Raw genomic sequence first — 18126 nt, forward strand, 5'->3', positions numbered from 1 at the left:
ACAGATGAGTAACATAAGACTCAGGGTATCACCTTCAGAAGTTTCACAAGTCTATGTCCTACCTGCAGAAATGCCTGTGGCCTTGTCTGCACTGGTACTGTTACCCTTGAGGTCACTCTGGAGGCTGTCAGCACCTTCACCAGCACTTTGGTCTGAGAAACAGTGGTGATCTCCATGTCTGCCTTGCTGCTCAAACTTCCCATCCACGACATGAGGCCAGGGTCTGACAGTGAGGTCCAGAGCAGTAACCTCACAATCCTCCATCCAGTTTCCAGCCTAATTCCCCTCCAGATGAGACCTGGAGCAGTGACAAGGCTGATTTTGGGGTGTCATTATTTTCCTATCAAAGCTAGACTGGGAGGTCATCTTTTGTGCAAATGACAAGCTGCAGTGCAGATGGGAGAGGACCTCTCCCACTGCTTCAGCTGGGTTAAGAGGCACACCACGATGAAGCCTGAATATCACTTTGGATGAACCTAAGGGCACTTTACAACCCGCGAGTCCACCTCCAGAGTCCCTGAAACTGCCTGCAACATGTATGGGCTCACCTGAACAAGCTTTCACCTAACTAGCATAGCTAATAATAGCAATGAACTTGTGGGACGGTGTGCAAACGAGTCATCTCAGCCCACACGGTGAGTCCTCAATGAGTTTACTGCTGTGCCCTCATTGCTATTGTTACTTATTTAAGCTGGATTATAAAACTGGTTTGGGCAAGCTTGTTTCTGCTGCTTTCAAATGAAATGGGTCTGCGTACTAATCCTCATAAAACGTCAATGAGCAATACATCCAACTTAATTTTTTAAATTATAGGCTCCCAAGTAATTTAACGGCTTTTGAAAACTTTATTTCAGGTAATTAGTGCAAATAATTCATGATGCAACAACAATGGTGGCTCTCACAGTGCTAACTGCTTGTCAAAATAGGCCAGCTCCCTCTTCATTGGGTAGAGCTGACTGACCATAAGAGGAAACTTAGTTTTAACTTATTTCTTTAAATTCCCACCTGCCCCATCACCAAAGGCCATTTCAACTGCCACCTGCAGGCATGTCCATACAGCAGATTAGTATGTTGGTCCTTTGTGGGACACTGTCTGTTAACATATAAAATAGGCTTTTCTGTCCTAGAAACAAGCTCTAACTCATACTCTTATTTTCACAGCATTTCTTCAGAATAAAGTCTTGAGAGTAAGCCTATTTCCTGATCTACCCTTTCTGTAGTGTCTGTGTTTCTAACACTGCAGCAGGGCAGTGTTTAATTCAGGGCAATCCTATCTGTTATTTACTGAATCTAATGCTTGGTCGACTGTTTACCATGGATTTTTAATACTTTAAGTAGCATAATTCCCAGTAGCACATGGTTGTCAGACACGGACCTTGAAGGTAATAAAAAGGAACAGGCTGAATAAATATTTGCAAAAGATACCAGTGTAGTTTAAAAGAATTACAGAGCTATATACCTTTTGTTTAATTCTACCCTGGCAACGTGACTCCATCCAGATAAAACTCCAAGCTATACACTTCTTCCCTGCTCAAACTGGAGTAATATAGTCCTGTGACATATTTAGGGGAAGCCCCTATGATAATCTGCATGTGCCTTATATCTGCGTGGGTCAACAGGATGGGCTGCTTCTTTAAAAGGTTTCCATGAACCTGTATTGTTGTAGTAAGCTCTGGTAGGCGAGGGGTTGCGTGACTGCAGCAGACTCATTTGTGACCTCAGAAAAGTGGTTATGAAAGTGATCTCTTGATCAGAGGAATAGAGCTCTGCTGCCTGCCAGACCAGCAAGGCAGAAATGAGCCTCCTCCCTGCAAATCTGCCCCGGCAGGAGAAAAAATGTTCCTCACTTAGATGCAGTGGAATGATTCCTCTGAAAAATGCTCGACTTAAACCAAACTAGGCTCTGGAGTGTACATATTCTCCAGTTAACATGCACATTTTTTTAAGAATATGTTCAACAGCATCTTTGCTTTTGCTTTTTGCAGTTTGCAACGTTTATTTTCTGCCTTAAGCCTATCCTTATTTGCCTTAGCTTAGCACTATTAAGTTTTGTTTCAGTGGTTATTGGACTGATGCTGGCAGCAAGTCGCAGTGTTTATCCAATGAAGATCATATTATAACTGATAAAAAATCAATATAAACTGATGTTTGTATCATATAATGAGTGTAATACAGTTTGAATGAGACAGTAGGTAAGAAATCACCAGTTTTCATCTAGAAGACCTTGACAGAATAAGAAGCACTAGAAATAATTTGTGTTTCCTAATTCTCTCTATACATACTATTCACCTAGTATTGATCAGTCAGTGAAAGCTGTAATTAACTATAATTGCCTTGAAAGTTGAGGCTGCCATCTTATATGTTTTATCAGCAAGAGACTAGTTTCCTGTCCTTATCCCAGGAGGAATACTCATTATTTCTTTGGTAGCTTGCTATGAGTCAAGGTAGCAGGCATCTTCTCAGACTTGCCTGTTCAAGTCAATGACACATACACAGAAGATTAGAAACTGGAGAAAAGGTTATATTTTACTAGCTAGAACTTTGTTTCTGAAACACAGAACATTGTTTGATTGTTCCTTGTTTTCATACGGGACAAGTCTGATAAGAATGCTGTGGCTGCCTTTTATCAGTACATCTAAGTCATCTCTGTTTTTAAAAATTAAAAAGCAAATCAAAGCAGAGCTACTATATGCATAGTGCTCTCTCTTTGTGTGGCACTCAAATATTACCTTTTCTGCCTTTTTAAAAGACAGTATTTTTTAATTATGATTATTAAAATTAAAGGTCCTAGTTCTGGTCATTGACCTAGGGATTTTCAAAAACCTTGATTTCTCTAGCACTAATGAGGAGAGAACAATGTAAGCCCACCACTGGGTTGCTTAGGGTCTTTAGGATCTGCTTGGAATCTTCTCGTGAGCGTGGAACCTAGCTGTGAGAAAAGCCAAAGCAAAACGTTTGTGAGTAAGTGAAAAATGAAGGTTCTTGTAGTAATTGAACACATAATGTCTATGCATTTTCTGCTTCTGCAGAAGGTTCCTGTTTTGCAAAGCAATTTATTTTTGAACCAACTATAATATCTTCTCTGCAGGCCCTCTGACTTACAAGTGATTCCAGTTGGGAGAAGGTCCATCTGTTTGGATAGCTTTTTAGGACTAGACTTTAAATGCATACACTAAATCTTAATGTGCATAAAACCACATTGAACGTATCCAGGGGTTGTAACATTATCAACTTAGGGTTCTGGTAGTTCAATTTTTGACTTCTGGTGTTGTATTGTTCTTCATTCTGAGCTTTTAGGTAAGATTTTCATGCTACTGACTTTCTTCAGCATTCTAAAAGTTCTGGAATACAGTTCAGTGTCTTAAAACAGTACTGAAAAATTATTCTGAAGGAGTATTCTGAACTTTTTGATACTGATCCAGATGGTTCATTTGCCTGTATCTTGTCTTGTCGTGTTCTTTTACTTCCTGAAGTGGAAAAGCCGAAGCTCAAGGACCTCCTCTCAGCCATGTTTTTCCCACAGTTCCTTAGGTTCATTTAACGTCTCGTGGCTTCATACAGTCAATCTCATCATGGCAGTCTCCACAGACAGCAGAAAAGACCAAAGCAAAGCTGCTCTGCTGTAGAAAGAGAGTGGCATGTGCTGTGGTATCCAGCTGACTTAAAGGAGGAGAATCTTGTATTTCTTCTGTCAAGTGTGTTATTTTTACGTATTTAAAGTACACTGGAAAGCAAATGTGTCTGTGCCTCTAATATCGGCTGCAGTATGGCTGCTATATAAAGCAGATATTAAGGAATTGCTCTGATGATATTTTTGCCGCTGAAACCAATGAAGCCAGATTTGGTTTTCTGGGTAACATATGCACATCCTGTGCACTAAGGTCTCAGCATGAATATTTTAGATTCAATGTTTATTTCATCTTAAAGGTTTCCTTTATCCTCTCCAGATCGTATGCTTTGGCTATTTTTAAACAGTCTCTTGGGTGATATACTGGCCTACTGACACATGCTCTTTCAACTCTCTCTGAAGAGATAGTGACTTAAATTCCCTCTTGGAGTTAGCAGGTATGAATTTAGCCTTTGCTTTTCCATGAAGAGTGGTATAAATGAAACTATAAAGGGACAAGGATTTTATAAAAGCGGTAGCAATTAAGGAGTGGAAGCTCAGTAGACAGTCTGAAACGTAGGCTTGGAGAAGAGGTTATCAATTCCAAAAAGATCAGTAAGGGTCAAGTAACTCTCACATAAGTCAGTCATTGTCAGGTTGATTTAATCAGGAAGGGGGAGAACTGTTTTCTCATACAGTTTCCTAGTTGCATGTTTTTTCATGCTTGGTCTTTGATTTGATTTCTTTCTTCAGGGATTGATCTACTAAATGTTCTAAACTGTAGATCTAAATTGAAGAGGGTAAAATGGTGCACATCTGCAGCCAGTGAAGACTAAAAATGCTCTGATAGTCTCAAGATAAATCTTTTACCCTGACTTCATTGCATTTCTTCAATAAGATGCAATTCCTATGGTCTCCATTTTTAAAGTGGGGAAGATTCCAGTAGACTGTAGTTTCTTACGTATGAGCACACACAGCTTTTCTCTTAGCTGTCCTTTCAGCAAAAATGGATTGTGGTCTCCTTACTTATGCTTCTGAAAAATATTTCAGGCTCAAATTTATTTCAATAGGCTATTTATCATAAAAGAAATTTGTTTTATTGTTTGTTTGTTTGTATGCAGTGATTAGTCACAATCTGGTCTCATCATATGCTTAAATTTAGTCACATACAAGTGTTCTCATAAGGTTCTAATTTTTCTTATTGTCACTTCTGTGATATACTTTGTTTCGAGTCACAGACGCTGTTCTTGTTCATCTGTTGTTTATTTTCTGTCTGCAGCAGATTTCGTGGACAAGGTCGTGGCATTGCAGTGACAATATAACAACATAGAAATGTACTACTGTGTCACACCCGTGGTCCATCTAGTCTGGTATACTCATCTCCAAAATTGCTGTCTTTTGTCTGCTTTAAAGCATTCTTGTATTGCTGTCACTGAGCACTTTGCAATCCTCATATTGTGGGGCACTTCATGTTGGGTGAACAGCAGTTCTGCATTCAGTTTATGCGTTGCCTTTAAACTTTTGCAAACCTCTGTTTCATCTCCCCTCATCCTTCTCTCCTCAGTAAACAGTCACAGGCATTTTAGTCTCTCTTCAAAAGGCAGCTGCCTCTTCTGTGGACCCCAATGTTCATGGTTGTATTATTTTCATTGGGATAACGAAACCAGTGAAAAAATGGCTTAAAGTCACTGAAATAATATGAGCCATATCAAGAGGACTGCACTATTGGACAATAGAGAGACAAAGTCCTGGGAATTCAAAGGATACAGAGAAACTAAACTCTATTTTTCGCTATAGAGATGTTCTAAAATATCTGGACAAGGGAAAAGATGAACAGCTCTTCAGGCAACAAACCATCATGAAGGACACTTAGAAGAATGGGGAAAACCCTCAAGTTCTTTTGATAGGTCATCTGCTCCATAGATACTAGAATCAATGTGTCCTGATGTGTTCTTCCTCTGAATATGTTTGTATATATATCATGATAAGTGGGATTTGCAGAGATCCCACTCAAGCAATCAGGATGTGGCAGGTCAGAACACACTGCAGTACATTTAAGGCTGATGTGGATTAGTTTGGTGAAGTCTGAATTGTTATTCAGAGTTAACATGCAGTCTGTCAGAGTGCAGTACAAAAGAAAATGGAATTTAGGGTAAAACAAACATAAATCTACATTGATGGTATATTATGAGGTCCTTAATATACCAATTATGAGGTCCTCTTAAAATAACCAATGTTGAGCAAGCTTTCTAAATACAGGATAGTTCTTTTAAACTGATTTTTTTCTACACTAAACTTGCTGCATATTTTGATTCTGAATCATGGCTTAGCTTCGCGAATGAAGATTTGGAAAGGGCTTTGCCCATGCTTACTACAAGCACGCTGATGACTAAAAAGGCCAATGTGAGATAGGCAACTCTGGCTGCAAAAAGCGCAGTGAAAGGTCTCCTTGGGTGGTATAGGTGGAGCGTGAATCTATGTTGTCCTTTCTCCTCGACACTAGTTCTGTGTGAGTTCTGAAAGGAGACAATGGCATTATGTATGGTGTGTCTCCAATTCTCCCGATTGGAGGCCAAGGTGGACCACTGATGGTAGCCAATATGGCCAAGGCTAAGGTATTGTTTCAGGGAGTCCCTATATCTCTTCTTTGGGGCACTTCTCTTGCGGCAACCAGTGGCAAGTTCACCGTACAACACGATCTTAGGGAGGCAGTGATCCTTCATTCTAGAGACGTGCCCTGCCCAGCACAGCTGCAATTTCAGCAATATGGCCTCAATACTGGTGACCCCTGCCTGTTCAAGGACAGTAACATTTTACACATAGTCAGTCCAATGGATGTTTAGAATTGTACAGAGGCAGCACTGATGAAAGCGTTCGAGGAGTCGCAGGTGATGATGGTAGATGACCCATGATTCAGACCCATATAAAAGAGTATATATATATATATAAAGAAAAAATATATATAATATATATAAAATATAAATATAGATATAAACATATATAAAATATATATAAAGAAAATATATACAAAGAAAATTTTGATGCTGAATAATGAACATGTAAATTACAAACTCATGACTTAAGGGACAAGGAATTTGTTGAAATCATTGTAATCTCGATGAGGGATGTGGGTATTGATTTGAAAGTGGACTAAGTGGTTTGCAGGTTTCTTACTCAGAGTTGCTGATAATTCAGGCTTTTGATCCATTTTGTAGTTTGACAGAATAACCCATTTGTTTTTACCTTTTATGGATTTATTCCCAAAGGTGCTCAAGCAAATCCACACTCAGACAAGCTAATGTATTACAGCTTGATTACTCTAAGAATGGAATAATGCAGGGATGAAATTAAGGCCCCAGGACTGAACCTATAAATCAATAAGTCCGCATCATCAAATAATTATATTTAAATTAGCAGGTAATCAAATGGAATGATGAAGATGAAACTGAGGACAATTACTTGGAATAAGTTTTGTATCTTGGGATAATTTAAGAGGACCGCATGTCTTTGGTAGTCTTATAGCCAATATAGTCTATAGTTTACTATATCTATAGTAAACTCAAATGTTTACTCACAGTAGTGCAAACAGAACTCTCATATATCTTCTTTGCCAATGCACAATGTGGGGTTTTCTGTTGGGAAGATCATCTGTTGCAACAGTAAGCTGTAGAGAGGAAATGTGCTTTCTAGATAAGTTCTTTTGAGTCTGTTGCTTGTTTAGTTAACACACAATTTGGTTTCTCATGGAGGCACAGCTTTTCTTTGGGTTTGTGGTCCCTCAGAAATTACAGAATAAGTGAGATATTACAGTCCCAGTCTACACAAAAAAAATATGACATACAGGTGTGGTTTCTTGTGAGCCAGTTGTGAAGATACAGAATAAACCATCAAAACCCATTCTAATAATAGCTAATAACTTAATTCACATATTCTCCATGTACCACACTTTTCATGACAACCACTTAACCATTCTTAACATTTCTTAAGTTACTCTACACATTTTACAGACCAAGAGCTCTGGAAGCAGGGAGTGTCCACCCAGAACTTATCCTAATGCTCATTCACTTAAACCCACAAGCAGCTCTTATCTTGCAAAATTAATCCTGTTTGTAATTAAATAATGAGATTTTTCTTGGAGTGAATGTGAAACATCTACCACTGGGGATACTCCATGAAAAACCTCAGCAACCTGCATAACAAGCTCTTATTTTGATAGACCAGATGACCTTCAAAGGTCCCTTCCAACCTACAACTTCCTCAGTTTCCATGATTCCCTATCTTGACTCAATAGATAGGCCTGGGCTCCCCACAGGTAAAATACTTTCCTAAAGCTTAGCAGATCTCTTTGCACCACAGCACAACTGGACATAAGCAGGTAGTTGTTTTCAGCTTCTCAGCTTGCCTCACCTAAATTGTGCTCCGCAAAGGCACAGAGGCCTCTTTTTCACGTGCAAGAAAGAAATACCCTGACTTGGTTGCCTGCTCAAGAAGAGCTCAGTTTATGTTTCTTCTCTTTCACCCACACCCTGATTCTGATGCTGCCGTTTTGCTGGACTGTCCGGTACTGTGTGCCCTGGAATCATATCAGCTCTGTCCCAAAGACTCAGTCTGCATAACATGAACTCCTACCCTAAACTGATTCCCTTCTTGACAAAACCTTGCTCAACAGTTAAGTCAAGAGGGAAAAGATTGGACTGATGGGTTTTAGAGGGCAGAGTGGGGAAGAGGGGTATTTTCTTCTGGGAACTGGAGGAGGGCACATCAGAACTTGCCCAAGGCAAGGGGCTCACCCTTCCCCCTTTGTTGCCTGCTGGAAACCCTCTCAGATCTCATCCTTAATATCTCGTCTGATCATTACTAAATCTTTTAACAAGCCAGATCTCTCAGGGCTGATGTTTGCAGAGAAACTTCAGGAATGCAAGCTTTCTCCCTCTTTTCTATGTTTTTCCCGTAGAAATAATTTCCATGTGTACTTTTACATACACAGACAGCAGTGGCAGCTGGGTCACTGTTTTAGAAAGTTTATCTCCTCCGCAGTAAATCCTAAAGAAACGAAACTGTCCAGTGGAACACAGTGAAACAACCATTCTGATGATCGCTCCAGCAGCGTTTTTTTCTCATTGCAAAAGGATTTGACTCCAGGGAAACACTCCTCACCTTTCACACTGTGGGTTTTCTCCCCTCTCCCTGTTGCACGAGAGTTATTTTTCTGATCCTTTCCTTTAAGCCCCTTTGCTTTTTTTAGGCAACTTCCAGATATCTGATCCAGTATATATGAATTAGGTTCCATTCCACGAAGGCTTAACCTTCTCGAAAAGCATTCAGCGCTTGCCAGGAGTCATCAATATTTAACAGCTGTTGTTATTATGAAATACTTCATAGGGTAATGCGGCTCGTCTGCTCGCACGCAAGGGTTTGAACGGGCGCCAGGCCCCTGTCAGAGCCGCAGGGAGATTGACAGGCGGCGAGGCTTGCGTGACAGCGGGGCTGAGGTTAGTCAGCAGTCTGCCTCCTCCGCAGCAGGGACTTCTCCTCCCCTTGCCTCCCCTTCAAAAGGGCTTCTCTGGACGGGGCTGGGACACAGGCTGGAGTCTAAAGGGGGTGACGTGTCCCCACTAGGTCCTCACAAGGGCTGCAGGGAGAAGAGATTTGCCGGGCAGGGGCATCTCTTTGATGCCCTTCTTGTGCAGGGAAAAATGGATGAGGGAAAGGGGCAAAGTGGCTCTGAAAGAAAGAGGGGATGGGATCTGGAAAACAAACAGTTCAGTTTGTACCTTAAATAAATGTCATGCTGTACTCGGGAAACTTCAAAGGGCAGTCAGATTTCAAAGCATCTCTTAAGAAGAAGCAGACTGAGAAAACCGCTAAGTTGGGAAGAAAAACTTTGCATTATTGCTAGCATAATTTCATCTGGCACTCTGGTAGCCTCTGCAACAGGACTGAGCACCATGCATCTTTTATTCAGAGGGTGCATGTTGGTGCTGAATTCTTTCCCAAAATGTTCATGCAACCTATATGTTGTTGCATTCCAGAGTGCAAACATCCCTTTCATATTGTTTGGCAATGTATAATAGCCATTCTTTATGTTGTATATTGTTTAGTTTCAGCGTGCATCTAATAAGCCCTGTCCTTTTTGTCACTCAGTGTTCTCTGTAATGCAGCAAGAGGAAACAGACCATTTCAGTTCATGGCTGTGGGTTTGTTAATCAGAATTGCTCACACCAAGTGTTTCCTAGTTGTTTTGTTTTGTTTTCTTACCATTCAGGGTAACGCATAGCGGATTCTTCCTGCAGCTAAAAGATCCAGGAAGAAAGACCCTGTTTTCCCTTCCTTTCAAATAATAGTTACTAAAAGTAAGACTTGTATTCATAAAGCAGTATCTCTGAACATGCAAGCTGCAAGCTACATTCAGGTAATTTCATCTGTCCATTTAAATAAAACATAAAAAAAAAATGTATTTCTTTGGCATCACTGGAGAGAAATGCTCTCATGGGTACCCATTATAGAAGGGCTCAAAAGTGATATGCCTACATCATAGTGAGTCTAAAGAAGGCAGAGATGTCCCCTTGTTACACCTCAGATGAACCCAGGCAAGGTGCTCAGGTAAGAAACAGCACCCTTTCACTGCTCATTTCTTGCCTGTGCTGTTGCTTGATGCAGGTAGCCTGAGCAGTGAAAGGCTCCTGGATTGGCTGGGCCACGGTTTGACCACACATCAGTTGGTTACAGAGCTTAGCATGGCAGGTAAATTTGCCAACTATTTTCTGAAGAAAGAAGGTTGTGCTTGTGCAGGAAGAGGTATAGAAACACTCTGGAGAATGTAACCCCATGGGTTTGAAAGCTGCAGTTTTAAGGGTTCTGAAATTTCCATCCCTCTGAAAGAATACAGTGTTCCACAACAAATAAATGTTCTGTTATTTCTGGGGGAAAGGGAGCGGCTGGTTTCATAGTGCTCCTATAGACTTTAAAGTGTCAGGCAGCTTTTCTCTTCTTTACAATATTCCAGATTTGGTTTTCAAGCCAAGGGGTTTGCAAATGCAGATAGCGATGCTCACATCAGAACTGGAGGCTCAAAAGAGACCTTAGTGCTCTGCGGAGAGACAGTGCAGCTGTGACAAGCTCAGCAGTACTGCCTGAGATAGTCCCATACTCCTTCAGCCAAACTTACCATCCCTTTTGTGGACTTTTTTTCCTCTGTTAATTAACTGCCAGTTCTAACTCTACATTATTTTTTCATTTCCACCCTTTTCATCTTGTTCAGCTCAGAACTTGGACCAATCTTGGGCCAATGTTCTCGGATCTGGTACCTTTCCTTCAGGAAGTTGCACTGGCCATTTTCCTTTATTTTTTTCACTCTCTTCTTCCTCATTGCCCTCCCACCCCCTTCCCCACCCCCCCTCCCGCCCCCCGTACATTTCCACAGTGTTGTCCTTCTGTAGGACCCAGTGTTTCCAAACTTGTGGGCTTTCAGTGTTGCCTGTGATTGCACCATGCTCACTAGATAGCATGAACTTGCAGAACTGTCAGCCCTGGTACATGTATACATTGTGTTTATCACCCTGTGGCATCAATTCCCTCATTCATCTTCTTTGGCAGAACAGCTCCATCTTCTGTTCTGTTTTGTGCTCTGGAAGCACAGGCTAGAGAAGTTGTGCACAGAAACAGGTCTCTGCTGTCCCAGCTTCACATCTCTTCAGTCTGCCAGTTCTGAACCTGGTAGATGAGCACTCTGCTCTGGATTGCTGGTAATACAGTCTCAAGGCTTGCCTCTCCCATCGAAAGCAGTCCATGGCTCCATAAAGGTAAAACTTTCCGAATTATTTATTTATTTACAGCCAGCAGCATTCACCAAACTGCCTGCAATATCAGTGTCTTCCTTGCCCCGTTCTTGATATATAGGAACACCAGCAGCCGGTTTTCCCCTCAGGTCACTGACTCATCCTTTGCTGTTTGTTATCCTTTAGCTCTCCACAGTTTGCTCCTCCCTGCCTACTAGAGACAGCCCCCCTGCATTCTCCAGTCTTTCATTTGTCTTCGGCATTGTAGGCTTTACTGTTGCTCCAAAGGGCCACCATTTTATGTAATGTCTAAGCTTAACCACAGCTCTATTGGCATCAGGGTCTTTGATATCAAGCCGCCTCTCATAACCAATACTTGCCTTCAGTTCTCCCTCTAGATTCTTGGTGGTGACAGGGGTATAGCTAGGCTGCTCTGTTTTCTTTTCCCTGTTTTTCTGCCTAGTCAGGTACCATCTTGCAGTTTCCCCTCCTCACCCTGTCATGTTGTGCGTTTCCTCCTCCTCATTCATTTGGGGAATCTGTGTGGTTTTCTGCCTGTCTTGCTCCCCTTTCTCCCGGTGACAGGCTATCACCAGCAGTAGTATCTCTCCTGAGCTGGTCCTGCGGTATCAGCCAGCCCTGGGTGGATTAATGCGTGTTTCAGTGCAGGGAGGCAGAACAAGAATGAACAGTGAGCCACGGCTCTGCTGCCTCAGGTGCAAGGAACAAACATCCCTGTCTCCAAGGAGCTCTTGATGCCTGGCATGAGGGGTGTCATTTGTCTTTGACGGTACAATGGGTCTCCTTGCAGTCCAGGCCAATGAGTAGGGTATGTTATGAAACGGATGTGTGTGGCCTAACATATGGGTAACTCTAGCTGGCAAAATAACATTAAAATACTTTCCATTTGGAGATGGAATTTATAGTAGCCAGACAAGCTGTGGAACAAACATCTCTTGTGCTTCTGCTGCTGTGTTTGTGTGAGCCTGAAGGCTAACAAACAGTCAGGGAGCTCTGGCCCTCTCAGTCGGGTAGAATAATAGTTTCCACTAACGATGAAGTTTGAACTGGTGGAATTTTCACAACGCCAGAGGAGCACATCACAAAAATAAACCTTCTTTTCCTTGCACCCCTCCCTGTCTGTCCTTTAACCTGCACAAAGACTGCAAACCGCCGTGGCAGTAATCACAAAACCATCCCCTCTGAGAGCGAAAACTCTGGAAGATGCCCCTGGAATAGGGGCTGGGCTTTTAAAAATGATTGTCGTGAGCGTCCACATGTCTGTTCTTACGGACAGGCGTAGCAGAAGGCTTGGCTGATATGGGGGAAAATAGCACAACTGTTTCCAGTTAGTCCAAAAGGTATACAAAAGTGAAAATGAAGACTGAAGAATCTGTGTGTCCTGTTCATAGCAGCCTCGCTTACACGTCTGAAATCACAAGGTTGTTTTGGCTGGAAAACGTGGGTAGGGGTCTGGTTTAGGCAGCTTAGGATTTTCCTGATGTGTTTTCCCATGCCCAGGGGAGGGGTTTATGACATCTAATTATACATTTGAAATGATTGCTTTGGGGCAATGACCAACATTATCACTGGAGGCAAATATTTACAACGTAAGCTAAAAACCAGCACGAATATTCAGTCAGTGTGGCTCTGCGTTGCTATGAACTATTGTAAAACGCTGATGGATCTTGCAACAGTCCCTCACTAGGCTGTTAAATTGAGTCACAGCCCTTTGTGACTCTGTTTAGATCAATATCATTCAAACTACTTAAAAATATATACCTTTTTCTTAATTTGGTATCTTACTAAAAGTTTAAATCCCATTAAATGTCATGAATTTTAGCTGCAAGCTCAGGAGCATCAAAGACTTGCTGGCTGTATCCTCTTCATATTCTGACTTGGTGTAAACTATTCCTTTTTGTGCTAATCTTTTTTCTTTTTTTTTGATTAACCTGAGATGAACCATCTCAGGCTGCTCCAGCTCTCCTTTAGATGGAAGCGACAATACGCATCAAATGTCCCAGCTGATGTTATTGGCATTTTCTCCTCTCTCTTCTCTCCATTGAAAGGAGAACAGACAGAAAACGGAATCTCTGCTTGCTACCTGTATATTTGTATGACCCATCTCTGGGACAGGGCAGCAGGAGTGAAGCTGACTCAACTTTCACTGAGCAGATGATAACGATAGGTTCATGTCATACTCCCTAGATGATGCAGGAGCCCAATGTGCTGTCAGCCTTCTCAGATTCTTTCATTATCCCCAGAAATGGCATTATATTTCAGGGATACTTTGTGGTATATATCAATATGGAGTATTAAAAGACATTTCAGATCAAGCAGTGATCCCATGTGCAGGAAGCACTCACCAGTTTTGACTCCCATGAAGGCTTTCGTTATTATGAGGAAAAATGCAGTTTTAATCTATAGGGAGAGATTTTAATGAATTTCATGTGGTGACCTGCTAAAAACAAACTTTAAACCTCTGTTTAAAAATGAAACAGTTTAAGAACATTCTCTTGAATCTTACATTCATGCTCAGACTTGTAGAAGTGAAGAGGGTAAAGTGAGACTGAAAATAATCTGATGCCAAGAAGGTCAGCACTGAAAATAAGGAACTCATTTCAGTGCCTTGTCTTCTGAGCTATATAGATGTTTCTTTATATTGTCATAATACATATTCTTATAAACAAAACAACTTGCTAACTTTCTTTAGTCTCTTTCCTGTGGGTTTTGGTTGTTGCTTTATGTAGAGTACACTAATGGGAAAAATATGTTCAATAAAAAATGTGATAGATATTTCATATAAAAAACATCTGGACTGCCAAATATGTATCTATCTCCCTCACAGCAAAAGAAAGTTGTTAGTAACTGAGATCCAGACCACAAAGGCAGTAACTCCCAATTAAATCAATGCATCTTAAGTGTCTAAATGAGAATTTTAGTCTAGCAGCCCTAATCATTATGATTTCTAAATTGATAATAACTCTTTTCAACAGCCATTCAAGAAAAGCACTTTAAGAAGCAAGTTGGCCAAACGATAAAAGAAGACAATATATCTAACAAGACTGCTGTACAAGAAGGTGGACTTCTACTAGAAGTGAGTGGAAAAAAGTTGTCTTTTGTGGCTCTAGTTTATTCAGTTTGATGATATATTCAGTTTAATGCTTTGTGGCAACTTTGAACAAATGGTCAGCCTTGATGTGGGTCATTCAAGAGTCACACGAGTGCTCTCTGGCAGTTGTGATAGTCCTGGTCAGTCTCCATTTGGCAATTGTACATTGCACCCTTACACCCTTGAAATGACTCGTGAGCTCCAGCAGGCCAGTTTACAGTTCTTTTTCACTTGGGGTGATAACAGAGGTTTATTTTACTTGACAATGTTTGAGGGCACCAACAGAAGCTTTCCTTGTTTCTGATCTGAGTTGAGATTATTCTGGGATATTTTAATTAATCCTACTTCCTCAGCTCTCTGTTCCGAGGGAAGCTGTGTGTGCAGAACTTATTCCTTCTATGTGTTTTTACCCCTGGTTTTCTATTAACATTTTTCTTAGGGACTTTCTATTGGCAGAGCACAATAAAGGGGCCATATATTTACTGAGAATTGGATCCACTAATCTGGAGGAAGAATAAATACTGCTGTGAACTACTGAACCAGATAGATCACAGTAGTCTATCCCAGATAAATCTGCATTTCGAACACATGATGTAATAATGCCTTTTATACACTAAGGTCCATTGAAATTGCTTTGTGATTAAGACTACATATGTATAGTTGTTTGGGATAGGATAATATTAGTGGTATAAAAATTGTTCTGTAATAACAGCTCTGAGATATATATAAATGTAAATGAAATAGTAGCCTTTAGCAAATAAATGCTGTATACTATTAAAGAAAAAAGGCAATTCATAGTGGGATCCAGTATCACAAGTTGTTCATAAGTCATACGAAATGGAAACTGGCACCCTGCTTTCCTTCCTCATATTACTTTAGAAGATTTTAATTTAGTATTTCAAAGCAAGTAACACAGTCATCTGATTAGTTAGTGCTAGTACCAAAAAGAGATGTTTGGCTGTCAGGTATCATTTGCAATTACAGAATCATAGAATGGTTTGGATTGGAAGAGACCTTAAAGATCATTTTATTCCAACCCCCTTGCCACAGGCAGGGACACCTTTCGCTAGACCAGGTTGCTCAAAGCCCCATCCAGCCTAGCCTTGAGCACTGCCAAGGATGGGGCACCCACACTTCTCTGGGCAACCTGTGCCAGTGCCTCAGCACCCTCACAATCATTTCCATTCTCAGTGATTAAGGAGTACAGGATATACTATAAAGGATGTATATGTTGAGTGTGTAATTTTTCATGAGGGTCTCCTATCTTAGCCTATGTTTTTTTTGGGTGTATATACGCACAAGTCATAATCATTAAGGATCTTCAAACAGTAGCCTGCTGCTACTGGCACATGGAGAGAACACTGGTACATAATTTCAGGTAGATTGCAAGAGACTAATATTACTGAATATGGTAATGACCTACTTACCACAGTGTATATAGGAGTCACATTCCTTTTGAATCCTGGGCTGCACCAAGAGGAGCATGACCAGCAGGTCAAAGGAGGTGATCCTACCCCTCTACTCTGTTCTTGTGAGACCTCACTTGGAGTATTGTGTACAGTTCTGGTGTCCTCAACATAAAAAGGACATGGAACTGTTGGAACAAGTCCAGAGGAGGGCCATGAGGATGATCAGGGGACTGGAGCACCTCCTGTGCGAAGATAGGCTGAGAAAGTTGGGGCTGTTCAGCCTGGAGAAAAGAAGGCTGCGTGGATACCTCATAGCAGCCTTCCAGTATCTGCACGGGGCCTGTAGGGATGCTGGGGAGGGACTCTTCACTATGGACTGTAGTGACAGGACAAGGGGTAATGGGTTAAAACTTAAACAGGAGAAGTTTTGATTGGGTATAAGGAAGATGTTCTTTACTGTGAGCACGGTGAGGTACTGGAATGGGCCTGCTCAGGGAAGCTGTGAATGCTCCATCCCTGGCGGTGTTGAAGGCCAGGTTGGACAGAGCCTTGGGTGAGATGGTTTAGTGTGAGGTGTCCCTGCTCATGGCAGGGGGGTTGGAACTTAATGATCTTGAGGTCCTTTCCAACCCTAACTGTCCTATGATTCTATGAATATATGGGAGATATTTTATCCTGGATTATAGTTAATATGGATCATTAACGGGATGATTAAGAGCATGTTAATAAAAAGGTATTCACCAGGCTTCATTTATGGGCATGTCTGACCTAGAATAAGAGGGTGAGTTTTCCTTAGGGCCTGCCGGGAACATTCCCTGGGGCCTGAATTTGGCTCATATGCTCATTCAGTGGCTAAGGCATGTGAAGAAAAGTGCTTTTTTTCTGTTGTTCGACCAGATTCACCATGCTGGTTATCAGGGACTGTGAGGTTTAACTGAACAGTCGCATCTGTGATTCCCTTCAAAGAGAAGCAAACAGTGTTGCTGGTGGTTGCTGTACTTTACATATTGACTTGCAAATGTGGCCACTTTTCTGGTTCTCAAAAGGCATTTTTCTGCTGTCAAAAGGCACTTTCCTTCTTGTGACATTACCTCGCACTGTGCAACCTCTCCTAGATGCTTTACATAATACAAACCAGAATAATCTGAATCACCAAAATATGTATGAATAATACTGTCCTTGAACACAATGTTAATAGAAAACCAGGCATAATTGCTTTTGCCTTTTGCTTCTTTTTTTGCCTAGTGAGTATGATCACTCTGCTCTATGTATAGGTAGAAATACAGTACAACAAGAACCCTAATTTCTGGTAAATAACGTATCTGTGATTCTTGAGTCTTGGAACAATGCAGTACTTCCCCTTTCAGCTTGAAAGAAAACAATGGCATTAGTCTGTCTTCAAAGTATGTTTAAAATGTCTTTTATTTCTAAAGGCCTCTGCCACAACATGTGTTTTTTGTTGAAGATTTTATAGAGGTTTTTTACAGCTATAATCAAATAACTTTCATCAGCATTAACAGAATAAACAATGATACCAGGTTATCAAAGACTTTTTAGTGGAACACAGCAGGTACCTAAGCAAATAATTTCTTTCAGTTTTCTAAGATCACTTCTTCTGGACAGAAGACTCTTTCCTTGCCATCTTTGTTTCCCTTTAGAGGGAAGACAGTTTGATTTTGTTAATGGTCTTTCTGAGTATACCGCATTCTTGCAGTTTTTGTTCTCCTTGGAGATTTCAGACTCTGTTTGACTACAGTAATGACTTTTAACTTTGTGCTTTAAAGTATTTTCCAAGACAGGTGGCATTGCAACCCTTGCACCACATGCCTTCTGGCAGAAAAGGGCCACATTCAGTTTCTGAATCTTGTTACTAAATACTTAAGGAACACTGGGCCAAATGCATATCCAGAAAACTGGGAAAATAAATTGTATTGGCAGTCAATAGATCCAGAGAGAATTTACGGGGTGATGGGGTGGAGAAACACAATAAAACGGTGTCTTGGAAAAATAAGAATGAATCACTGGTGGGTATCTAGGCAATAGCCTCGATTACAATAATCATCTCATGGCTGTTAGCCACCTCCTACTCTTCCCCCCAGCTATGCTGCACTGATAGTCTCAAGTCCAGACTCAGAGTCTACACTGCTGCGCAGGTAGTTCCTCATCCCAAATGCATGTGTAATTTTCATGTGTTATATTATCCTATTGGAAGAATTAAAT

The 18126-nt window shown here is 41.1% G+C and overlaps 1 protein-coding gene across 2 annotated transcripts in view; it reads left to right on the forward strand.

Annotated features, from left to right (window-relative positions):
- AHRR (aryl hydrocarbon receptor repressor) overlaps positions 1 to 18126 on the forward strand; it is a 90896-nt gene that overhangs the window by 44423 nt on the left and 28347 nt on the right. Inside the window, exons 1-2 of one of the 2 annotated variants that reach the window (XM_061364748.1) lie at positions 10021 to 10210; positions 14382 to 14482. Coding sequence is in view for 1 of the 2 variants with exons in the window: in XM_061364749.1 (XP_061220733.1) it covers positions 14382 to 14482 (101 nt within the window). In the remaining variant the exon portion in view is untranslated. Of the gene's footprint in view, positions 1 to 10020; positions 10211 to 14381; positions 14483 to 18126 lie in introns of those variants that run through there. The other variant, XM_061364749.1, reaches the window with a different exon arrangement.

This window comes from Neopsephotus bourkii, unplaced genomic scaffold (assembly GCF_033783945.1).
Source record: "Neopsephotus bourkii isolate Nb327-2 ecotype Australia unplaced genomic scaffold, CSIRO-AGI_Nbou_v1 NB_1248, whole genome shotgun sequence".
Taxonomy (NCBI): Eukaryota; Metazoa; Chordata; class Aves; order Psittaciformes; family Psittacidae; genus Neopsephotus; species Neopsephotus bourkii.